At 46.0% G+C, this 22,655-nt stretch overlaps 2 protein-coding genes across 2 annotated transcripts in view; both read right to left on the bottom strand.

Annotated features, from left to right (window-relative positions):
- LOC142741521 (uncharacterized) overlaps window positions 1–3,617 on the bottom strand; it is a 40,737-nt gene extending 37,120 nt beyond the window's left edge. The window contains exons 1-3 of the mRNA XM_075850899.1: window positions 3,445–3,617; window positions 1,123–1,261; window positions 901–976 (exon numbers count right to left, since the gene is read on the bottom strand). The gene's annotated coding sequence lies outside the window, so the exon portion shown is untranslated. The remainder of the gene's footprint in view (window positions 1–900; window positions 977–1,122; window positions 1,262–3,444) is intronic.
- LOC142741892 (zona pellucida sperm-binding protein 4-like) lies at window positions 595–21,096 on the bottom strand. Its single transcript, XM_075851213.1, has 11 exons — window positions 21,088–21,096; window positions 20,890–21,046; window positions 20,151–20,272; window positions 19,570–19,669; window positions 8,669–8,856; window positions 6,352–6,449; window positions 5,913–6,037; window positions 3,445–3,631; window positions 1,123–1,261; window positions 901–976; window positions 595–674 (listed from the first exon to the last, which is right to left on the bottom strand). Exons 1-11 carry the CDS (start codon window positions 21,094–21,096, stop codon window positions 595–597), a joined length of 1,281 nt encoding a protein of 426 aa, XP_075707328.1.
- Between the last annotated feature and the right edge of the window lie 1,559 nt (window positions 21,097–22,655).

Raw genomic sequence — 22,655 nt, 5'->3', positions numbered from 1 at the left:
CTGACATTGTATTCCTGAATGATGTTGTAGGGAGATAGAAAAAGTTCTGACATAGTCCCTCACTCACTTTACCTTTTCTGGGAGGGGACGGACGTTTTATGGAGTCCAGGAGAATCCCTAGAAAAACAATTTCTTTGAAGAGGTCAAACGGGACGAGTTGTAGTTTCTGTTCCATCCTAGATTGAGCAGTTGATCTTTAGGAGATCAGTTAGTTATTTGGATTATTTTTAAGTTGGAAAAAAATAAAATAAAAAAAAAAACTGATATGGAACCAGAAGAATGGTCCCATGGCTAATGACCCGCCCCAAGCTCTTTTCCCACGTGGGATGCAGAGTAAGCCACTTCCTAGGAAGTCAGTGTCACTCCGCTGTAAGGAGCACTGCACACTGAATACGGAGTGTCCAATGCTTGTGGAACTCCGTCCCCTCCAGGCAACCCATCTGAGTAACACTTACTCTGGGTGTGGAGAGGGGTGTCCATTTATTGTCTCATGTTTCCTGTCCTGTGGATGGGAAGTCTCTTCAGGGGTGCTTTCATGGGTGAGAGGGATATAATTGTTCTTTAGTAGCACTGCACAATTCTATTCATGAGCCTTTAACCTTGGTAATCTGGACTGCCCTGACAGGTCTGTAGGCACTCCGTATGCCACCGCTTAGTGCCTCCGAGCACTAATTCTAGAGAATACAGTGAAATACATAAGGGAGAATATGGCATCCGATGTAACAAGCCACAATTTATTCCTAATAGATTCTCTGAGAAGACACACACGATGAGCCCAGAGTTTTCTACGATGACCATATTACATAGATTTGTAATACGACAATGCATGAGTTAACAGTATAAAATTCTCAGTCCTTAGCCACTTTAGCTGACTGAATAAAATACATTTTAGAAACTTACCTCTTTGCAGGCACAGCGGGATACATGGATCAAGTGCACTTTGGAGGCATATAAAAACACGACAGTGGAAATATACCTAGTCAAAAAAAAAAAAATAATCAATAGTAGACCTACATTGTCAAATATTGGTCCTGGGCTGATGCCCTCTCAGTCAAAGTTGGTTAATTAAACAGAAGGCTATCAATTAATGGCAGAATTTCTCTCCAAGTAATTTTAACTTACCAACCCACCATCTAAGGGTGTTTCTGCTGGCTTGACAGCATTAACAATAAGTCGTTTGTAGTGTGATTGAAATTGCAGCCCAACAGGACTTGCCGGAAACACTTCATAAGATTTATAGTGGCCACCAGTAAATGGGCACCTAAGAGAGTGAAACAGTAAAAACTACAGTAGTAAGCCAAAAATACTGACCTCATTGGATCTTGAGCTGTGAGCATGTAAGAGAACATGGTTTGCTTAAAAAAAAAAAAAAAAAAAACCATTGTGGCCCCTTCATTCTTAGGACTAGGTTGGACCCCTATGGATTATAGAGTTATGGCATATGCTATCACCTTATAAAATAGTATACCCCTATGAGGCATTTTAGAAACTATACACATGCTAGCAAAACTAGTGTCCATACTCATGGCCGGCCTTCGCTATGTTCGACCAGTGCGGTCGCACAGGGTGCCAGCCGCCACACGGCAAGAGGGGCGCCAGCGGGTGTGTGTATCCCTGCGCCATTGCAACTACCAGCGGGGATACACACACTAACTGCAGTCGCACCCAGGCGCTTCTTCACTTAGTGGCTACCGCTGTAGCAGCCATAGCGGCTGCTAGCGGTGACACCGGGCATGAGGGCGGTGGCGCCGCTAGCAGCTGCTGTGGCTGTGGCTGCTATAGCGGTAGCGACGGCACTATAGCAGAGCAGGGAGATATCTCCCTGCTCTGCTGTCTACTAGCGCCACTGTAGCTCCCTTCTGCTACAGCGGCGCTAGTAGACAGCAGAGCAGGGAGATACCTCCCTTGCTCTGCTATAGTGCCCCCTGTAGATATCAACCCCCCCTTCCAGGATAGCGCCACCGCAGCTCCCTGAAGGAGCAGAATCCCCGTGTGGCCGGGGATTCTGGTCCTGGAGCGCTGCTTGATGCCTCTGTCCATATATGGACAGTGACATCAGGGGAAACTCCTGAAGCGGAATCCCCGGTCACAGCATTGCAGACTCTACGACCGGGGATTCCACTCCAGGAGAAGCCAATGACATCATGGACACAGACGACAGGCGCTTCTCCTGGAGTGGAATCGACGGTCATAGTGTCTGCAACGCTGTGGACGGGGATTCCGCCTCAGGAGTTTTCCCTGATGTCACTGTCCATATATGGACAGAGAAATCAAGCAGCGCTCCAGGAACGGAATCCCCGGCCACACAGGGATTCCGCTCCTTCAGGGAGCTACAGTGGCGCTATCTTTACTGGAAGGGGGGGGGTTGCTATCTACAGGGGGGCTGTGGGCTGTGTGGCACTACCTACAAAGGACAACTGTGCAGGAGCACACAAAATACCCAGCTTTCCCGGGTATCAAAAAATAAAAATAAAAAGTGTGGAAATGAACTAAGATAACTTTTATTTAATCTAGCTAAAAGGATTAATCCTTTACTCAGACTAAATAAAAGTTATATCTTAGTTTATTTCCACACATTTATTCGATAGCTGGGAATTGTGTGCTCCTGCACAGTTGTCCTTTTTTGAATGTCTATTGCCCGCCAGCTATCAGGGTCATTTCGTAGTCCTTGCACTACCTACAAGGGGGCTGTGGGCAGTGTGGCGCTACCCACAAGGGGGCTGTGCGGCGCTACCCACAGGAGGAATCTGAGTGGGGGGCTGATGGTCATTTTACTGTGAGTGGGGGGGCTGATGGTCTTCAAGCGGTTTCCACCTCTGACCTCCAATTGAAATTAATAGGAGGCAGAAAATACATGTGGCTCCCGTTGAGCTTTTTTTTCCTGCGTCTTTTGCATTTGCTTCAACAGCTTAAGAAAAAACACGAAGAAAAAAAAAAAAAAAAAAGGTCACAACGCTGTTAATTGCTGAAGGAATTTTAAGGCAGATTTTTTTTGCCTTACAAAAAACGTGTGTGAACAGACCCTACGAGTGTAGTGCTTGTTCTTAGCAGTTTTCTGTCTTTCTCAAAACATTTTTGGTAGGGGAGCCCTGAGGAAATTTTGTTTTTCCAGTGCTGCCTCGAGTCCGAAAAGTTTGGGAAACTGTACTAGGCTACAGGGTCCCGTCATGGAGCAGCTCAGTTCGTCATGGGAACGGGGCCTAGGTGAGTACAATTTTTGTTTTTGGTTGGAGGCACTGTCTACAAGGGGGAAGTGGGGGGACTGTATGGCACTGTCTACAGGGAGGCTGTATGGCAAAATCTACAGGGGGGCATTTTTTTTTTTATGACGGGGTGGGGCGCCGAAAGATCATTTCGCACAGGGCGCCATCTATCCTAGGGCCGGCCCTGTCCATACTATGGGTTTAGCAACTGTAAAGTATTATTATTTTTTTAAATTCTTACCCATTAACCAAAAAAGGCCACTGAGGCACTGTGTTTGGATCCTCCGTTGGAGTAGCCCAGCACTCATGAAGAGCCAATGTCAAGTTTGAATCGTTTTTCGGCAGTAACAAAACTTCTATCGGAATAAAATCTTCAAGTAGTTTCACCACAGGGTAATCTCCATCATAGTATTTAAGATAGAGGTAATCTGAGTAGAAAAGGTGCAAGTCATATGTTAAGCAGTTTATTGACCGTTCATTCTATCTACAGTATACTGGGAAATTCTATGGTGTAGGGGTTATAGTTCGGAGGTGACAATTAACAAAACAGATATGTTAGTATACATATAGAAACTAAAAATTGTAATAGTTGGTAAATTTGGATATTTTCTCTTTAACAAAAACAAAAATGAGAATATCGAGGGAGAACAGAAAACAGAAAGAATGGGGAATATGATGTTGAATGTGCAAGTACGGAAAACAGTTGCTTACACACATCTGTGTAATGGTTAAAAACATAAATAAAGGGGAGAGGAAAAAAACGTGGGGTGGGGGGGGGGGCGACGACATCATGCACAGTTGTCAAACGTACAATATTCAGATCCATCTCTGATCTGCGCGACAAAGAATTTTTCTTATGGATTTTGTCAGAGTCCCTAAGACGCCATTTTTCTGTAAATTTGTTTATAGAGATTTGTATAAGGGCCATTAAATACTACAATGAACAAAGATCTTGGAAACGAGCATAAAAGCTCCGACCTAGAAGATGGAGCGGTAGGTCTCCAAAAAACAAAGACATAAGGCATTTTGCAGCAGTCAATATGTGGAGTAGCAACCTGGTACCGGACTTAAATCTTCAGGAGATATATTTGTAAGTGAAGCGAATGAAACAGTCAAGCACTTCTAAGCAGATGGTTGACCTCCTACCAATGGGGGGCAATTAGGGAGCACTCCCAGAATATATGACACAGGTAGCCCCCTGGGGAACTACAGGGCCAACAGAAATTTGGAATGCCTGAGTTAAGCCTATGGAGCAGCGCAGGAGTATAATACCAGATAATAAGGAGCAAGAGAGATAAAAAGAGCAGAGAGCTTTTGATTGCCCTAGAGAAGGTTTATGTGGGAGAGCACAGTCAAGGTCAGCTATAAATACTGGAGAGGAGGCCCTTATGCCTCATGCACACAACAGTGTGCACCAGCCGGGTCTGGTCAGTGATCCGTGGAAAGATAGGACATGTCCCATCTTTCCAGGAATCAGAGAATAGCAGGTGAATTGGGTCCATGAAAACTAACACTAAAGTGAATGGGTCTGTGAAAACTATCAGGTGCCATTCCGATGTGGTGAAAAACAGCCCTAGTGGCACTCTGCCTTAGGGACCTTGCATACAGATATGTTCGGATGAGGTTAGGTGGGGGCCCATCAACAAGTCCAGAACAGATGAAAAATAACAGGCTATCTGCTGATAGCTAAAGGTTGTTGGAGACAGGGAAGGTTATTTCTTGTGAAGATCACAAAGTGACAATATGCATCCCCAAACGTGGGTCAACAAGGTCTCCGAATCTAAAAAGACCAGCCATAAACCAGGGTCGTGAGGTCACAGAAGTCATACTAGCTGGGAGGTTTGGCATATACAGGAAGGGTGAGTGGGGACTGTAGAGTGGCGAGCGGATACCGCATACTACATTTATACCCGATCTCCCTGAAGAACGCCATAGGACCTAAGAGGGCACAGGATTGGACACTGGATGGTTGGCCAAAGAACTAGGATAGACAGAAGCTATCCATGAACTTTCCACCTCAGTCCACCTATTGTAGGGCTAAAAGTAGTCCAGGATGCCAAATATGTAGCATAGGAATAGGACGACGATATCTGGGAGGGCCCGTCCTCCTCATGAGGCGATTGCAGTAAGAACGGGACCTAGGAATACAGTGACTTTTGGAAATTCCAAATAAAGTTAGAGTATTGTATAGTTCTAAGAGTGCTAGCAGAAACGGGAATCCGTAAGGATTCAAACACAGACAACCGGTTAAAAAGCAACATCTTAAAATTGCTGCTATTTGAGCTAAGAGTGAAATATGTGGGGGTTTCCACTTAGTAAATAGTGAGTGCATATCATTAGGTAGATGTGGGAAATTAGGACGAATACGTGATATGGATCCCCATATATTTCAACAAGTGCTCCCTCCATTCATATTTAAAGGAAAGTTTCAGGGTTGTTAACCGGAAGGTCCTCAGTCTATGTGGTATTCAATTCATGCCCGGATAAACGACTATACCGGTCTAAAGCCACATAACGATGAGCGAGAGAAGTTACGGGATGTGAAAGTCCATAATAGAGTCATCTCAAACAAGATATTCTAAACTGTCCCATAATAAAAATCCCTTGAATGTCAGGATTATAATTTTTATTTTTTTTTAAGTTCCTTCAGGGTTGGTTCACTTGGTGGGTTCATAAACAGCATTTAGGACACGGATAACAAATAATAACCTTCAGCAAACCTCATCTGCAGTGTAAAGGATTCAGGAATACCATTGGTTACAGGTGATTGGATCAGTGCACCAGTATTCTGTGTAGGTAGATCACTGGAAACTAAACTACAGTGGATGTGCAGCCTAAAACAGAGAAAGAATCAGGGCTTAATACAGAGAGAAATAGCCATTGCATAATCTTGCTCGTATAGCAGTACTCCGCCAGAAGCTCGGCTAAAGGGAGTGCAGAGGTTACATTTGCACCTGGGCCACGGACCCAAAATGTCTGTCAGAGGAGACCAGTACTACAAACATGTGATAGTTGGGGGTCCCGCTACAGATTTGTTATCGGGGGTCCAGGAGCATAAAAGTTACCTCTATAATTAGCCTTTACTAAAGGCTCCACAGACAGCCATACAATCAAGGAAAATGTATATACAATCAGCAGAAATCCTTACCGTATTGGGACACTTGACCTTATGCTCGTATCATTAGGAATGGTCACATCAATATTTGCAAGTATGATGGTCTCGTATATTACTATACCATCTATTTCCTATGTGTAAAAAAAAAAAAACAAAGTTAGGACATGATAGGAAGTTAACCCCTTAGTGACCAGCCTATTTTAGGCCCTAATGACCAAGCTATTTTATTCGTTTTTCTATAGTCGCATTCAAAGAGCTATAACGTTCTTATTTTTTCGTCTACATAGCTGTATGAGGACTTGTTTTTTTGCGGGATTAGTTGTGCTTTTTAATGGCACCATTTTTGGGTACATATAATTTTTATATTAACTTTTATTAACCTTTTTGGGGGGGGGGGGGATTATAAAAAAAAAACTGAAATTCCGCCATTGTTCTATGCGTTTTTAAATTGACGCCGTTCACTGTGCGACGTAAATAACATGTGACCTTTATTCTATGGGTCGGTACGATTACGGCGATACCACATATGTAGAGGTTTTTTTATGTTTTACGACTTTTGCACAATAAAAACACTTTTGAACTAAAATTATTTGTTTTTGCATCGTCGCTTTCCAAGAGCCGTCATTTTTTTTTTTTTTCCATCAATGTAGTGATTTTTTGGGCTTGTTTTCTGCGGGACAAGACGTAGTTTTAAATGGTACTGTTTTGGGGTGCGTGGGACTTATTGATTCATTTTTATTATGACTTTTTTGGGGGGCAATGGAAAAAAATTGCAATTTCGCCATGGTTTTTTGCGTTTTTTTTTTACGGTGTTCACTTTGCGGTTTAAATTACATATTAACTTTATTAATGGAGTCATTACGGTCGCGGCGATACCATATATGTGTACTTTTTTTTTTTTACACTTTTACTAAATAAAACCACTTTTTATGGAAAAAAATGGATTTATTTTTTTACTGTACTTTTTATTAATCATATTTATTTCACTTTGATAACTGATTTTATTAGTCCCACTAGGGGACTTTACTGTGCGATGTGCCGATCGCTGCTATAATGCTCTGGTATACTTCGTATACCAGAGCATTATTGCCTGTCAGTGTAAATCTGACAGGCAATCTGTTAGGACGTGCCTCCGGCGCGTCCTAACAGGCATATGTCCAGGGCAGACCTGGGGGCTTTTATCAGGCCCCCGGCTGCCATGACACCCCATCGGAGACCCGCGATTTCATTCGCGGGCCGCCGATGGGTGACAGAGGGAGCGCACTCCCTCTGTAAACAAAGTTAAATGCCGCGGTCGCTATTGACGGCGGCATTTAACGGGTTAAACGGCCGCGATCGAAGTAAACTTCGATCGCGGGCGTTGGAGCAGGAGCTCAGCTGTCATCAGACAGCAGAGCCCCGGCTCCTGCCTGCACGGGAGACCCGTGCAGGACTTAGACTAGGCTGACGTGAAAAGGCGTCAGCCTAGCCTAAAGCCCATTAGTGACCGACGTAAAAAGGCGTATTAGTGGTCACTAAGGGGTTAAAGGATAACTAAACGTTGAAACTTCTGACATCATAAATTTTGATTGGGTGTCTCAGTGCTCGGACCCCAACCAATCGCTAAAACAGAGCGGCTGACGCACTCGTATGAGTCGCTTAGTTTCTGTTCAGCTTTTTCCAGAAATCTATGTAACGGTTACTATGGACTCAATAGAAAGTCTGCGAGCCCGTACTAGGCTACATCTGGATTCTGGGAAAAATCCAGACCGAAATGAAGTAGCTGAGCAATCACACAAGCGCTTCTGCCGCTTCGTCTTAGCGATTGGTGGGGGGGGGGGGGGGGGGTTCTCAGTGCTCGGACCCCCACCAATCAAAAAACTTCTGACATGTCACTATGACATGTCAGAAGTTTGAACATTTAGTTACCCGTTAATGTATCCAGTGCATTCACCTGAATATGCATGTTCCACCTTTTTGTATAGTTCACACGAGCATAATTGTTAGCTTATCTGTATTTCAGCATAAAAAAAATGGCGCTGTTGTTTTCACAGCCCCCATAGAGGTCAATGTCAGTTTAACTGCTTTTTTTTCCCCCACGGTGGTGTGAAGGCAGGATTTGGTTTTTTTGGGGTGTGCATGGTCAATAAGGGCACTCTGGGAGGGTTGATGGAGTATGGCCAGTATTTGAGAGTGATGCTTATGTGCAAAACAATTTTATTTAAAAAAAAAAATCTCCCTGAAAGAATGTTGTTAACCACGACCCCCATTTTCCATATTATGCCGTATTCTTAGAGAGCCAGAGGTTGTATGCAAGTACTCTAGTAATAGTTTGGTTATAGCGAATGAGTGGACACTTCATGCTACTTACTTTAGAAGTTATTCCACATGTTGATGGACTGAATTGGAACAATATAAACCCATTAGTCCTCAGTACAGGTTTACATGCCTCCTCATTCCCTGCGATCATGTGCACAGAGTCCAGCTTGAGTGATGGCCTAGTGAGGTCTTTAGAAATGGCAATAGAGATATGTTCATCCTGGGTACACCGGACGGTCACTTGAAGACAAATTTGTATATGTCAAAGCACATTATCTAAATGTGACCATAAAGAGGACGGGACACCTCAGCTTTCATAGTAGCAAGGTTTAATCCAACCCGCAAACCCCCCCACAATCTGTTAAAGTTTGGAGAGAAAATAAAATAAAGACCTGCACACAAATACAAGCAATATTCAGGAGAACTCAGCACCATAAAGAATAGTTTTGTATATTGCTTGTTACAAACGATGTATAAAAATGCTTGACTACTCACTATTGCCCTACCAGACAATTTTTTTACATTTATGGGATGGTAAAATGGAGCAGTTCTGGCCTTAGGGGTCTGCAACCACTAACCGTCTAGCAGTGGGGTCTGCAACCACTAACCGTCTAGCAGTGGGGTCTGCAACCACTAACCGTCTAGCACTGGGGTCTGCAACCACTAACCGTCTAGCACTGGGGTCTGCAACCACTAACCGTCTAGCACTGGGGTCTGCGGCCCTGGTCCCTAGCTTGGATTTTGAACCCATGGAGAAGGCCACATAGGAGGCAGTGGCCCGCTCTAGTTTGATAGGGTAGAGTATTCCTAAGCACTCTGCCCAAACAGAGGAGAACAAAATCATGACCTTACAGTCCTCCCTCCTGTACCGATCTTTGACACACCAAATTAACCCTAAAACACCGTAGAGCATCACTACTGTTGTAGACCACCAGGTATTTTAATATTTACTGTACAGTAGTATTTATGCGATTATAGCAAGGTCATTAGGTCACCGTAGTCTGGCAATGTATGGCATTATTTGGTCAGTGTATGGTGGTATTCCGTTATGGTGCTGATGTTTGAGGCTTTGTATTGCACTGTATGGTCATAGCGGCATTGTATTGTTAGGCAGCAGTATGGTAGTGTTATAAGTTGGCCAAATATTGCCCAAAATGAGTTATTTGACACCATACTGTATGGTATAGTAATTTTCACACTATATGGACGTTATTTAGGCATTACATTGTATGACAAAAGTGTGTGGTGCAGCAACAAAAAGGTACCCACAGGTCACCCGAGTATAAAGTTCCTCGTGTCTAGCTATTCTATATGTTATGGTGTCCCCTGGGGACTTGATCCCTCTTCGTACATCCGCCTAACTCGTCCAGTGCCGCTGGTCACACACCCAATAGCTTAACCCAATTACCACCTGGCCAGGCAATAGGGCACTAGAAGCTTTACTCATCAGCACTGAACACATTAGGTGGACATTCCGAGGGGTAATCAATTGTCACCAGGGGGCACCGTAACAAGTATGGAACAGCATAGCAACAATATAAATATTTGGCAGCATATTTTTCTATTGGCACAGGTTACATGCCCTACATTTAGTAAGCCATTTTTGATATTGCTAATGACTCCTACACTGTAAATCCAGTCAACAGCTCTGCCAGGGAATAAGCTGCTGCCAGACCACTCCTGTGATGACAGTCTACCAGTGGGGGAATAAACTATCCCCGATGCTCTGCTGGGATCAGATAATGGTCTAGTGTGTATGGGGAAGAGCGGCAGTCCCCAGATTCTAATTGGCCAACTTTAACCGAATGTACAGTATATGAGCAAGCTTTAAAGGGGTTTTCCAGTCCCATAAAAATTGATGGTCTATCTTCAGGATAGGCCATCAGTATGTGATTTGTTAGATCAGACTCCTGACGATCAGCTGTCTTTAAAGGCCTGCAGCGCAATTTCGCCTTTATTTCTACTACTCCTACTGTGAACCGTCACACTTTAGCGGCAGTTCACTGTATTACAGCCTTCTCCCATTGAAGTAAATGGGAGAAGGCTGTAATACTGTCAAACGCCGATTCAAGCGTGTTGGTGAATCGCAGAAGAGATGAAGGGGAAGCAGCGCTTGTAAGAGCGCTGCGACCCCTTCAAAACAGCTGATCGGCAGGGGTGTCTGATCCCAATCGATCCCTAAGATGTACTATCCTCAATATGTGGACTGGAAAACCCCTTTGAGCTGGCTATACCCGTAAGATAAAAGTCGTTCAAACACACCAATTTTATCCTCCAATCAGGTGTATGGGGGGGGGGGGGCCCTTCCAACTCTCCCACAATGGTAGATGTTGGGGTAAAATGGGATCAAGCATGTTTGTTGTCAACAAGTCCAATCTTTTGGTCCCGTGGGGACAGAGGTGTCTGGCAGTAGCTTATTCCCCACTCGGCCAAGTACGTAGGTTTATGGTGGAATCAGGAGAAATAGATTTTGGACGAACAAGCATTCATCCAGCAGTTATTTGATGGTATTGCCCGCTTTAGACATCTAATATGTCTGTATAGTCAGACATAGCAGTCATATCTTTTTTTTTTGTATGGTGCTCGTAGCTAGAGATGAGCGAACTTATGAAAAGTTCGGTTCGGCAAGTTCGCCGAATTTCGTGCAAAAGTTCGATTCGGACCGAACTAGTTCTGACCGAACCTGTAATACAAGAAAGCCCCTAAAAATCGTGTATAACACTGTTTTAAAGCCCTAGAAGCCCTGTATAACACTCTTAGGTCACCCATGAGTGTATCCAAGTACTTTTGAGCTGTCTTTAATGCAAAGTTGGTGTCAAAGTTACGCCAACATGTATGGCTCTAGGAAAACGGATGGGACACGGAGATAACTAACAGAAACCACTGCACTTGTGCATGTTGTATGCTTAATGCATTGTTAAAAAAGGTACAAAAATTAACCATTTTAGGCGGCTGATGCCTGCCAGGGTTCATACATATAAGGTGGTAAAAGAAGAAGCAATGGCTTTTGACAAGCCCTCCAAAAATTGACCCTTTTTATTGGCAGATGCCTGCCGGGGTTCTTCCATACATGGATGTAAAAGCAACAAGCAATGGCTTTTGACAAGCCCTCCAAAAATTGACCCTTTTTATTGGCAGATGCCTGCCGGGGTTCTTCCATACATGGATGTAAAAGCAACAAGCAATGGCTTTTCACAAGCCCTCCAAAAATTGACCCTTTTTATTGGCAGATGCCTGCCGGGGTTCTTCCATACATGGATGTAAAATCAACAAGCAATGGCTTTTCACAAGCCCTCCAAAAATTGACCCTTTTTATTGGCAGATGCCTGCCGGGGTTCTTCCATACATGGATGTAAAAGCATTAAAGCAACAAGCAATGGCTTTTCACAAGCCCTCCAAAAATTGACCCTTTTTATTGGCAAGGGTGAGTAGTAGCAGCACATTAAAAGACACTGGACGACAGTCACAGGACAAAGCCCTGTGGTGGGGCAGGCCTGCTTGTAGCAGACGGGCGGCAGTGGAGGTGTATTGGTGGTAGTAGTCGAGGTAGCCAACACAGACAGCAAGGGTGCAAGCAGTAGTAGCAGCACATTAAAAAAAAGAGACTGGACAGTCACAGGAGGACATAGCCCTGTGGTGGGGCAGGCCTCAGGCCTGCTTGTAGCAGACAGCAGTGGAGGTGTATTGGTGGTAGTAGAGGTAGACTAGCCAACACAGACAGCAAGGGTGGTAGACTGGTAGTAGCAGCAGCACATTAAAAAAAGAGACTGGACGACAGTCACAGGACATAGCCCTGTGGTGGGGTAGGCCTGCTTGTAGCAGACGGGCGGCAGTGTAGGTGTATTGGTGGTAGTAGAGGTACTAGTCAACACAGACAGCAAGGGTGCAAGCAGTAGTAGTAGCAGCACATTAAAAAAAAAAAAGAGACTGGAGAGTCACAGGACAAAGCCCTCTGGTGGGGCAGGCCTGCTTGTAGCAGACGGCACTGGGGTGGATTGGTGGTAGAAGTAGTAGCAGCTGCAGCACCAACAGCGGCACATTAAAAAAAAGAGTGGACAGGACAGAATCCCGTAGTAGCAGGCGGCAGTAGCAGGCGGCAGCAGCAGCAGCAATGTCAGATCTAATCAGTGGCATCAGGCACAGGGGTTTTAAAATCCTCACCGATCCACGCTTGATTCATTTTCAGAAACGTGAGATTTTCCAAGCTGTTGGCGGACAATCTTGTTCGCTTAGGGGTGACGAAGCCCCCTGCTGCGCTGAATACCCTCTCTGACGCTACACTGGAGGGTGGACAAGACAGTACACCCATGGCAAACTGGGCCAGTTCTTGCCAATGATCCAATCTGCTGACCCAGAAGTCCATGGGGTCTGGGATCAGCATTTCTGACGGAGAAAGGGCACAGTCCAGGTACGAGTGAACCTGGTTGTTTAGGTGCTGCACCTGGAGATGGTGAACATCCCTTTGGTGACTAGTACTACGATGTGTGTCAGGTCGGGGTATTGGATGTAAAAATGTTGTCATCATATTTTCCAAACTGAATTGGCGGCTGCTGCCGCTGCTGCCACGGCTGCCGCCTATTGCAGAGGTAGCTCTGCCAGAGGCGGTGGAACGATGACAGTGGGGAGCGGAGAGTGGCCCCCCGGTCAGACATGCTTGCAGCGGGTGTCTGCCGTTTGAAAGCCGTGACAAGCTGGCTGCATAGCTTCTCTCTATAATAAGCCAATTTTGCCTCCCTCTCGGAAGGCGCAAAAAACTCCCCCATTCTGGCTTTATACCGAGGGTCTAAAAGTGTGGCTATCCAGTAGTCATCTCTTTGCTTCATGCTAACAATACGACAGTCAGCGCGCAAGTAACGAAGCATACAGCTCGCCATCCTGGCCAGCGTTTCAGAGGGCCCGGTTGGTTCCATCTCCGCCCCATACTGCCATAGTTGTCCATCATCAAGGTCGTCGTCAGACTCGTCATCACCACCATCACTTTCATGTTGTGCGGCTGCCTCGTCCCCTATCCCTTCCTGTGATTCCATCTCCAAATCCAGCTCCTCTTCAGGTCCTGTTTCCTCATCCTCCTCCTCCTCCATAGCCAGATGTGATCCTTCCTCCATCCTTTGCTGAATCATCGCTGTGAGCGTTTGCTCCATAATGAATATCAGCGGCATAACATCGTTCATTCCGCTAGCGTCACGGCTCACAAATCGTGTGGCCTCTTCAAAGGGCCTCAAAACGCGACATGCGTCTCTAACCAGCTGCCAGTGCCTGATATCGAAATTACACTGGCTCCAAACGCTGCCCGTCTGCTGCATCAGGAAATCATTCATGGCTTTCCGCTGTTCGTACAGACGGTCCAACATGTGCAGGGTGGAATTCCATCGTCTTGGAACGTTGCAAATCAGGCTGTGTTCTGGGAGATTGTTTTGACGCTGTAAGTCCAGGAGGGCGTGCTTAAATGCATACGAACGTCTAAAGCGAACGCAAACCCTCCTGGACATGGCCAGCACACCCTTCAAACCAACATATGACTTTAAGAAGCGTGTTATGACCAGATTGATCACATGTGCCATGCAAGGAGCGTGTGTCAGGTGACCTAGACGCAGTGCAGCCACAACGTTCTTGCCGTTATCAGAGACAACATTGCCCAGTGTGAGTTTCAGAGGAGACAGCCAGCGTGCGATTTCCTCCTTGATGCACAGCAGCAGCTCCTGCCCTGTGTGGCTTTTCTCGCCCAGGCTCAGCAGGTGTAAGACAGCGTTGTGGCGCTTCACCTTGCACCTATGAAAAGAGGAGGGAGGAGGAGTGGAAGATACGCTGTGTCCTGTCGGGGACGGGAAGACCTCCAAGGAGGAAGGCAAGGAGGAGGAGGAGAAGGATGGTAGGCGCCTGGTGTCCGGAGTTGAACTAGAAACATACAAGCGTGGAGGTGGTAATGCCTGGCATTGCTGCGGTGGTGCATCGGACTGCAAAATATTGACCCAGTGGGCCGTGAAAGACATGTACTATCCCTGCCCATAGTTGCTGCTCCACGTGTCGACGGTGGCATGTACCCTGCTGCACACGGATAATTGCAAGGACTTGGACACCTTTTCCTCCACATGCTTGTGCAAGGCAGGGACAGCTGTTTTGGAGAAGTAATGTCGGCTAGGTATTCGCCACCTAGGCTGAGCGCACGCCATCAATTGCTTGAAGCCGGCGGAGTCGACCAGGTGGTACAGCAGCGACTGCACCACCAACAACTTAGCCAGGTGTGAATTAAGCCGCACGACAAGTGGATGACTGGGTATATATTGTTGCTTATTGGACAACGATTCCGTAATGGATAACTGACGGGACATAGGAGGAGCACTAGATGACAGTGATGATGATGACAACGACATGGTGGATAAGGCCTGGCTACTACTTAGATGACAGGGACTCGGAGCAGCAGCAGCAGCGGAAGAGGGGTCTTCATTAGATGTACATGATGGTGGGGCATGTTGATTGTCCCACATGGCCTTGTGATGCCGTTCCATGTGTTTACGTAGAGCAGTAGTTCCTACATTGCTGCCAGTGGCGTAACTACCGCCGTAGCAGCAGTAGCGGCTGCTACGGGGCCCGCGGCATGAGGGGGCCCGTGTCGCCCGCCGGCACGGGCCCCCACCATGGCCGGAGGCTCCGCTAGCAGCCGCTATGGCTGCTACAGCGGGACGCCACTGAACACTACGGCAGAGCAGGGAGGTATCTCCCCGCTCTGCCATTAACTGGTTCCCGACCGCTGGCTGTATTTTTACGGCCAGCGGTCAGGGTCCTTAAAACCCGAGCCATAGACTTTCTACGGCTCGGGTTTTAACTTGCTGCCCGCGCGATCGGGCAGCTGAATGTCGGGTCTCCGGCTGTCAGTGACTGCCGGGGACCCTGAGGAGAGGATAGAAGCAGCTTTCGCTGCTTCTGTCTTCTCCGATCACTTGTACACAGCGTTCAATGAACGCTGTGTATAGGAATAGAGACAGCAGCAGCGGCGCTGTCTCTATTCCTCCCGGTGATCATATGACTGGTCACATGATCGCCGAGTGCCGTTAGTGGCAGGCTACTGCTGGGTCTAACTAGACCCAGCACAGCCCAGTTAGTGACAATCGTCACTATGAGAGGGCTGATTTCCCCTGTAACTGGGGCTGCTGTGCAGCTCCAATTACAGTGGAAAGACATGGTGTGAAAGAAAGAAAAAAAATATATAAAGTTCCCCAAAGGTCTTCTTTGACCTTTGAGGGACAGACCATAGTAATAAAAAAATAATAAAGTAAAGTGCAAAAAAAATGTAAATAATAAATACACATAAAATACCCACCCCAAAAAAAAACGTTCCCCCCCCCCCCCGCCAATCATTGTTGTAATGCTAGCGCTGACCCAATTACCCTAATATAGACATGTAATATATAAAAATTTACGGTAGACAATGGCGATCACAAATAAAAGGTCTATTTTAGGGTAAAACTATGTTATTACCAAAAAAAAAATTGCTGAAATGTAAAAAAGCTTATTTTTTTACTATTATTTTCAAAGTTTATGAATAAAAATTCTAAAATAGCAAAAAAGGTGTGTATAAAAACGATAAAAAAAGAAACCTGCATTGTCTACGGAAAAGACGTCGCAAAAATCACGTCATTAGCCCAACAAATAAAAAAGTTATAGCCATTTAACTAACACGTGCTAAAAATGGCTAAACGGTGTCTGGTCCTGAAGGCGCAAAATAGAACAAAATACATGTATCCCCTCTCCACAGGACATGTATCCCCTCTCCACAGGATATCCACAGGACAGGGGATACCTGTGTGATCGCTGGCAGTGATAAGGAGAACGGGGGACTGAAAGTCCCCTGAAGTTCTCCATCACAAACCTCGGACTTCCGGGGTCTGTGTCGGCAGCTCCGTAGAAATGAATGGAGCGGCGGTCGTGCTTGTGCGCTTGTGTGACCAGCGCTCCTTTCATTTTTATTGAGCTGCGCAGACGCCGGAAGTCAGAGGTTTGTGATGGAGAAGTTCAGGGGACTTTCAGTCCCCCGTTCTCCCTATCGCTGCCAGCGATCACACATGTATCCCCTATCCTGTGGAGATCCTGTGGAGAGGGGATACATGTCCTGTGGAGATCCTGTGGAGAGGGGATACATGTCCTGTGGAGATCCTGTGGATAGGGGATACATGTATCTTGTACGGCACACTGTAGGTCGCATTTTTTTGGGAGGGGGGACGCTGTATGGCGTTCCCTACAGGGGGGAACGTTGTATGGCGTTCCCTACAGGGGGGGAGCTGTATGGCGTTCCCTACAGGGGGGGGCTGTATGGCGTTCTCTACAGGGGGGCTGTATGGCGTTCCCTACAGGGGGAGCTGTATGGTGTTCTCTACAGGGGGGGCTGTATGGTGTTCTCTACAGGGGGGGGGCTGTATGGCGTTATCTACATGGGGGGCTGTAAAAAAGGCACTATCTACAAGGGGGGGGGGGGGGTTGTGTGACACCCAGGGGAGGGGGGGCCCCAGTCAAAAGTTTGCTATGGGGCCCAGTCTTTCCTAGTTACGCCCCTGATTGCTGCCCTGCCCACGCCTTACTTTCTGCTTGCAGATACGGCACTGTGCCATGTTTTCCTCCGGGAAGGTACAGAAAAATTGCCACACGGCAGAGTACCGTAAAGAGGTAGTACCACGTCCACCACCACCACAACCACCCGAGCTTGCCCCTTGTCTGGCAGGCTTTTTTCGGGAGCCTACACCAGCATCTGTGTCGCCGTCACCGGCTCCTGAGCTGACCCTACCGCTGCAACGTTTTGCAGATTGACTTCTGCCCCTACCTCGGCTTGGCTGTTTATCACATCCAGTGCCGCCACTACTACCCTCCTCCTCTGACGCCGTCATCACCTCGTCACCTGGTTCCCACGTCCTGTCTAAAACAACATCATCATCGCCTTCCTCATCATCCCCGCCACTTCTGTCACTGTGTTGTGAATGTGATGTGACATCATGGCGGGCTCCATGCCCCCCCTCATTACTGCGTCTGCCACCACGGCTACCACCACCAACACCCCCACTACCGCAGCTATGCGTCTCGGTCACCGCTTCCACCTCCACCACCGCCGCAACACACTCCGTTGGCTGACTCGCGGAAAACAAATCATCATCATCACTATGTTGTTCAGTATCTTCCTTCGCACCCGAGGAGATGTCTCTTAGGACTCTCAGGAAAGATGGCTTCCCGCTAGGAAGGGGGAGCGAAGACATAGATGATGGAATGGAAACGCTAGAAATACCTATATTACTACTGTCACCGTGCCAAGGAACTGTAGAGGATCTGGAATCCAACGAAACCTGGCTTGAAGCCAGATCGTCAGAGTCTTCCTGCTGAGATGACCGCGAGCCAGCCAACCAGTCCACAATGGCCGTATTGTCTAAAGTAACCCGCCCACCGGAGGAGATGGACAAGTCTGGCTTGCTGATACTACTACGAGCAGGCACATGGCAGCTGCTACTAGTGGAACTGGGCACATGTCTTGTGCCACAAATGCTGCTACTGGGTCTGGCACCAACAGATCCAACATTTGGACTGGAAGAGGAGACGGCATGGGTGTTTCTTCCTCTACCCCGTCCTTTCACAACCTTTTTTTCCCCAGACATTTCAGAGCCCCTTCTAAAAGCGTATTCACACACGGACACTGGCTTGGCAAATGGCAATGAATGAGAATTTCAATCAGCCTCGCTGCAGTGCACTCAGGGAATGCTGGGCCTTGTAGTACTTCTAGGCTGCCTGTATGGCAAGTTGGATTGTTATTCCAGGGATGAGCCCCTTTTAAAAGCGTAGTCACACACGGACACTGGCTTGGCAAATGGCAATGAATGAGAATTTCAATCAGCCTCGCTGCAGTGCACTCAGGGAATGCTGGGCCTTGTAGTACTACTACTACTACTACTACTACAAAGGCTGCCTGTAATGCAAGTTGGATGCAATGGGGATGAGCCCCTTATAAAAGCGTATTCACACACTGGCTGAGTAGTGAGTAGTGGATGAGCCCCTTCGATTTCTGAATTCCTGCCTTTTAGATTCCTAAAGCTTTCCCTTACTGCACAGAGATGCTATCCCTACAGCTCCTGTCTGTAAAATGGCCGCTGAGCTCCGTGCATAGACTTTTATTGCAGGCTTGAGCCCGCCCCTATGCTGCCTCCCGATTGGCTGGGAGAGCCGTTTGCAAGGCATTATGGAGTAGCCTGATGTCAGGTGATCTTCTGTAATCCTCCATTTTAGATGTAACATGTGGCAGGCGCCAAAATGTAGCCGGGTTCGGTCAAAACAGGTTCGGCCGAACCCGGTAAAGTTCGGATTCGCTGCGAACCGAACTTTTCCTGAAGTTCGGACTGAAACCGGGTTCGGTTGTCCCGGTTCGCTCATCTCTACTCGTAGCAATAAACCGCAACATCTGAATATACCCCCAGTCTTTAAAGTGTTGCAGCTTCAGAACACCCCCACCAAAGGACACTGACTGCAACTTAGTTTCATATTAAAATAGCACATCACTCAGTTTGTGTCCCTGTCTTCCCACTGCACAGCAGCTTTATGCCTATAACATAACAGCATCAGAACCAGGACCAGTGTAGCAGTGGAAAAAAATGCTGAAGTTGGGAAGAACCCTTCAAAAAGTTGATGAGAGGGCGAGTCTTCATAAAAAAAGGGTTGTTGGTTTATAATGTGCCAAAAGTCGGGCACAAAAGTAAGCCAAAACAAAGAAGTGGTAAATGGAAGAGAATAGTGTGTAAAAAGATGCACCAAGTTTATCATACAGTATACACCACTGATAAATTTGGCGCGCATTCAGACTGCCTGGTCTATGATTGTTGTCTAAATATTCAGAGTCACGATTTGCATGTATCTACTTAACCCCCACACACATGCGTGTCATAGACTCCCCTAGTATACAGGCAATTGTAAATCTAAACATTTTACCTCCCAGTTTTGGGCATCGCAACTCTTTTACTTGAAGGAAGGTCCAATTTCCAGGAATATATTCCTTTTCTACGGATATGGTCATCAGATTTTCATTGTTCTAAAGCAAAAGGCAGAAAACATAAGGAAAGCCTTAGGCCGGGTTCACACGTTACGTATCTGTTGCGGAATCTGCACCAAAAAGGAACAGTACAACTTAAGTAAATGGTGTTTCAACAAACCCTTCACTCACTGCATAAACACTCAGCGGCACGCCCAGACTGTTGTTGAAATGCCACAGATTCACACCATGGATTTCCATTGCCATGCATGAAATACACAATGAAATGGAACACGCAGGTTTTATTGCAGATTTCTAGGCTGGTTCAACAGCGTAATATTTTTGCGATGTGTGAACCTGGCCAAGTACTGTACATGCAAAAGGCTGAATTCACACATTGCATATTAGTTGCAGATTTTTTAGCACAACCTCTTCCTTTTCTTTTGAAACAACTTCTGGCTTTGGCTTAAAAACTACCAAAATCCACAACAAATACGCGATGTGTGAATCCAGTCATAGTCTACCTCTGCCCAGAACTTACCTCTTCATAAGCATAACATCCATTATAGGATGCACGTAAAGCCACAGATCCACTTGGATGTCTTTTAATCCAGGTTTTACAAGCCTTGTGGGTGGATAATACATGAGCCCTTCCTTGCTGGTCTGCAATATGGGAAGAAATACCATAAACATTATACAGAACATTTCCTTCGTATTTTTCAGGTGCATTTACATGACATTGACTGTACAGTAAATACCAGTTTTTACAGGTGGAACACATTTATGTTACAGGTGTCACCTGTAAAAACTGAAGCAATTGACATTTTTTTAATGCAGTTTCTACCACACGGTTAAAAGTCATCTCGTGTAAACCGACCATTTGGATACACAAAAAATTAATTTTTATATATATATATATATATATATATATATATGTGTGTGTGTATGTATTTACGTTTCCAGTCTAAGACTGTATTCACACTGTTTTGCTGCATTTTTAAATGCGCTACACACGACAGCATTTTAGTTTGTGGCATTTTTGTGGTCAGTGGCATATTTTTTCCAAACGCAGCATGCTCTGGGTACGGCCTTTCTTCAGGCGTTTTTCCCCATAGGACTTCAAAAATGTCAGAAAAAAAAAATTAAACCAAAATGAAACCACCACCAAAACGCCTTATACAACAATTTACATTTTACTAGTCCAAGTATTTTGAAGCGTTATTTGATGCGGTTTAAATTGCCCAAAAAAAACCTGTGTATGAAAGAGGCTTGAAGCTTACCAAACGCAGTCAGTTTAACAGAAAGATGCCCATTCCACTTTGGATAGACAGTGTAGTGGAAGCCGAGAGGATCACAAATGAGACCAGGGCTGTCTATAGGATTTATGCTCCATGAACCTTTCCCATCACTAGATATAAGAGTGCAGTAATCGAGTAACTGTAGAAAGCAAAGCGTGCACCAGAGTAACCCCCTCATACCAGCATCATCTGTAACCTAAACTCATTCCGATTCCCATGTTGGGTGTGCTCCCGGGCTTAGTATTTGTAGGTATGTACCAGATCCAAATTAGTTAATTGATGTCATTTGCTGCTTGTAAATTAACCCATGCAGCTTAGCCGGCAGCTTGTCCTTCTCAGGGTATGCTCACAGGCAGGATATGCTGCAGAATTTACATGTAAACGCGGTGCGGAAATCCCGCAGCATTTACAGTTAGCAGCAAATTAGATGAAACTTCAGCAAATCTCCGCTGCAGAAAACTTGTGCGGAATGTGTTCTGTGGTGCAGCTTTCAAATCTGCAGCATGTCCATTTATGCTGCATATTCTGAGCGGAGATGCTGCGTGTTTGGCCCATAGACTTCAATGGGGAGCATAAATTCTGCACTAAAATACACAAGTTGACTTGTGTTGCTGTTTGTACAGCCATTCCGCATTAATATGTGCAGCAAAAATGCAGTTAGCTGCGAATTTCTGTGACTGATTTAAAAGTGGCTTTTTTAAATGCTGAAAATCTGCAGCATTTCCTGACTGTTTGGCTACGTTCACACAGGGCGGATACGCTTCATAAAAGTCCACAGCATATCCACCCTGGGCGCCGCAGGGAATTCCAGCCAAAAAAACGCACCAAATTGTGGTGCAGTTTTTTGGCCGGAATGTCCACTGTAGATGAAGTTTTATCCCATGTGACCGCTGCAGTCAATCACATGCTGCAGCGGTCATATGGGATGAATCGTCATACCAGGAGGCCGACCTGGACAAAGAAGCACAGAATTCTGGGTAAGAATAAGCTTTTTTTTCTGAGTTGTGTACTTGGCGGCAGAATCGCAGCTTTTCTGCCGCAAAAAAATGCAACATCTGTTGTGGGTTTTACCTGTGATTGGCTGCAGCGGTCACATGGCCTGCAACGTCATCCAGGGAGGCCGGAGGGGACATCAGAGGAGGGAGAGGGTTAGTATGTGCGATCATTTACGCAGTGGTGCGGGTTTTCCGATGGTGTTCCCTGCGGTGTTCAGGGCGTGTACGCTGCACAGCTTAACGCAGCGTATCCGACCTGAATACGCCGTATGTGTTCCTACCACCCTAAGGGTGCATTTAGATGAGGGTTTTTGGGCATGCGGCATAAATCGCATCAAAATAAACACATTCATTTTATATGTTTTACCTGAAAAACCATACAGGCGGAAACCGCATTGCAAACTGCGATTAATTTTTTTACGGCGCAGCCAAAATGTCTCATGTAAATGCACCCTAAACTGCACACACTGCAGATTTTGTTGCATATTGTGTGCTTGCTGCAGAAACAACCTCATTCAGATGAATCTTTTGTACAGAGCCATAAGGCCTCGTTCATACCGTGCAGCTTTGCTGCAGATTTTGCCATTATTTTTTAAGCCAAAACCAGGGACGGAAGCCTAATAGGTCTGCTTTCCTGGATACAATTCTGGTTTTGGCGTATAAAACCATGCCGAAGCTGCGCTATGTGAAAAAGGATGCAGTCACATGAGGTGTATTTTCCTTGTTTTTCCGCAGCGTAAATGGTGCAATGTT

The sequence above is a fragment of the Rhinoderma darwinii genome, chromosome 2, assembly GCF_050947455.1.
Source record: "Rhinoderma darwinii isolate aRhiDar2 chromosome 2, aRhiDar2.hap1, whole genome shotgun sequence".
Taxonomy (NCBI): domain Eukaryota; kingdom Metazoa; phylum Chordata; class Amphibia; order Anura; family Rhinodermatidae; genus Rhinoderma; species Rhinoderma darwinii.
The sequence above is the reverse complement of the archived record's forward strand: the minus strand, read 5'-3'. Positions and strand labels throughout refer to the sequence as shown.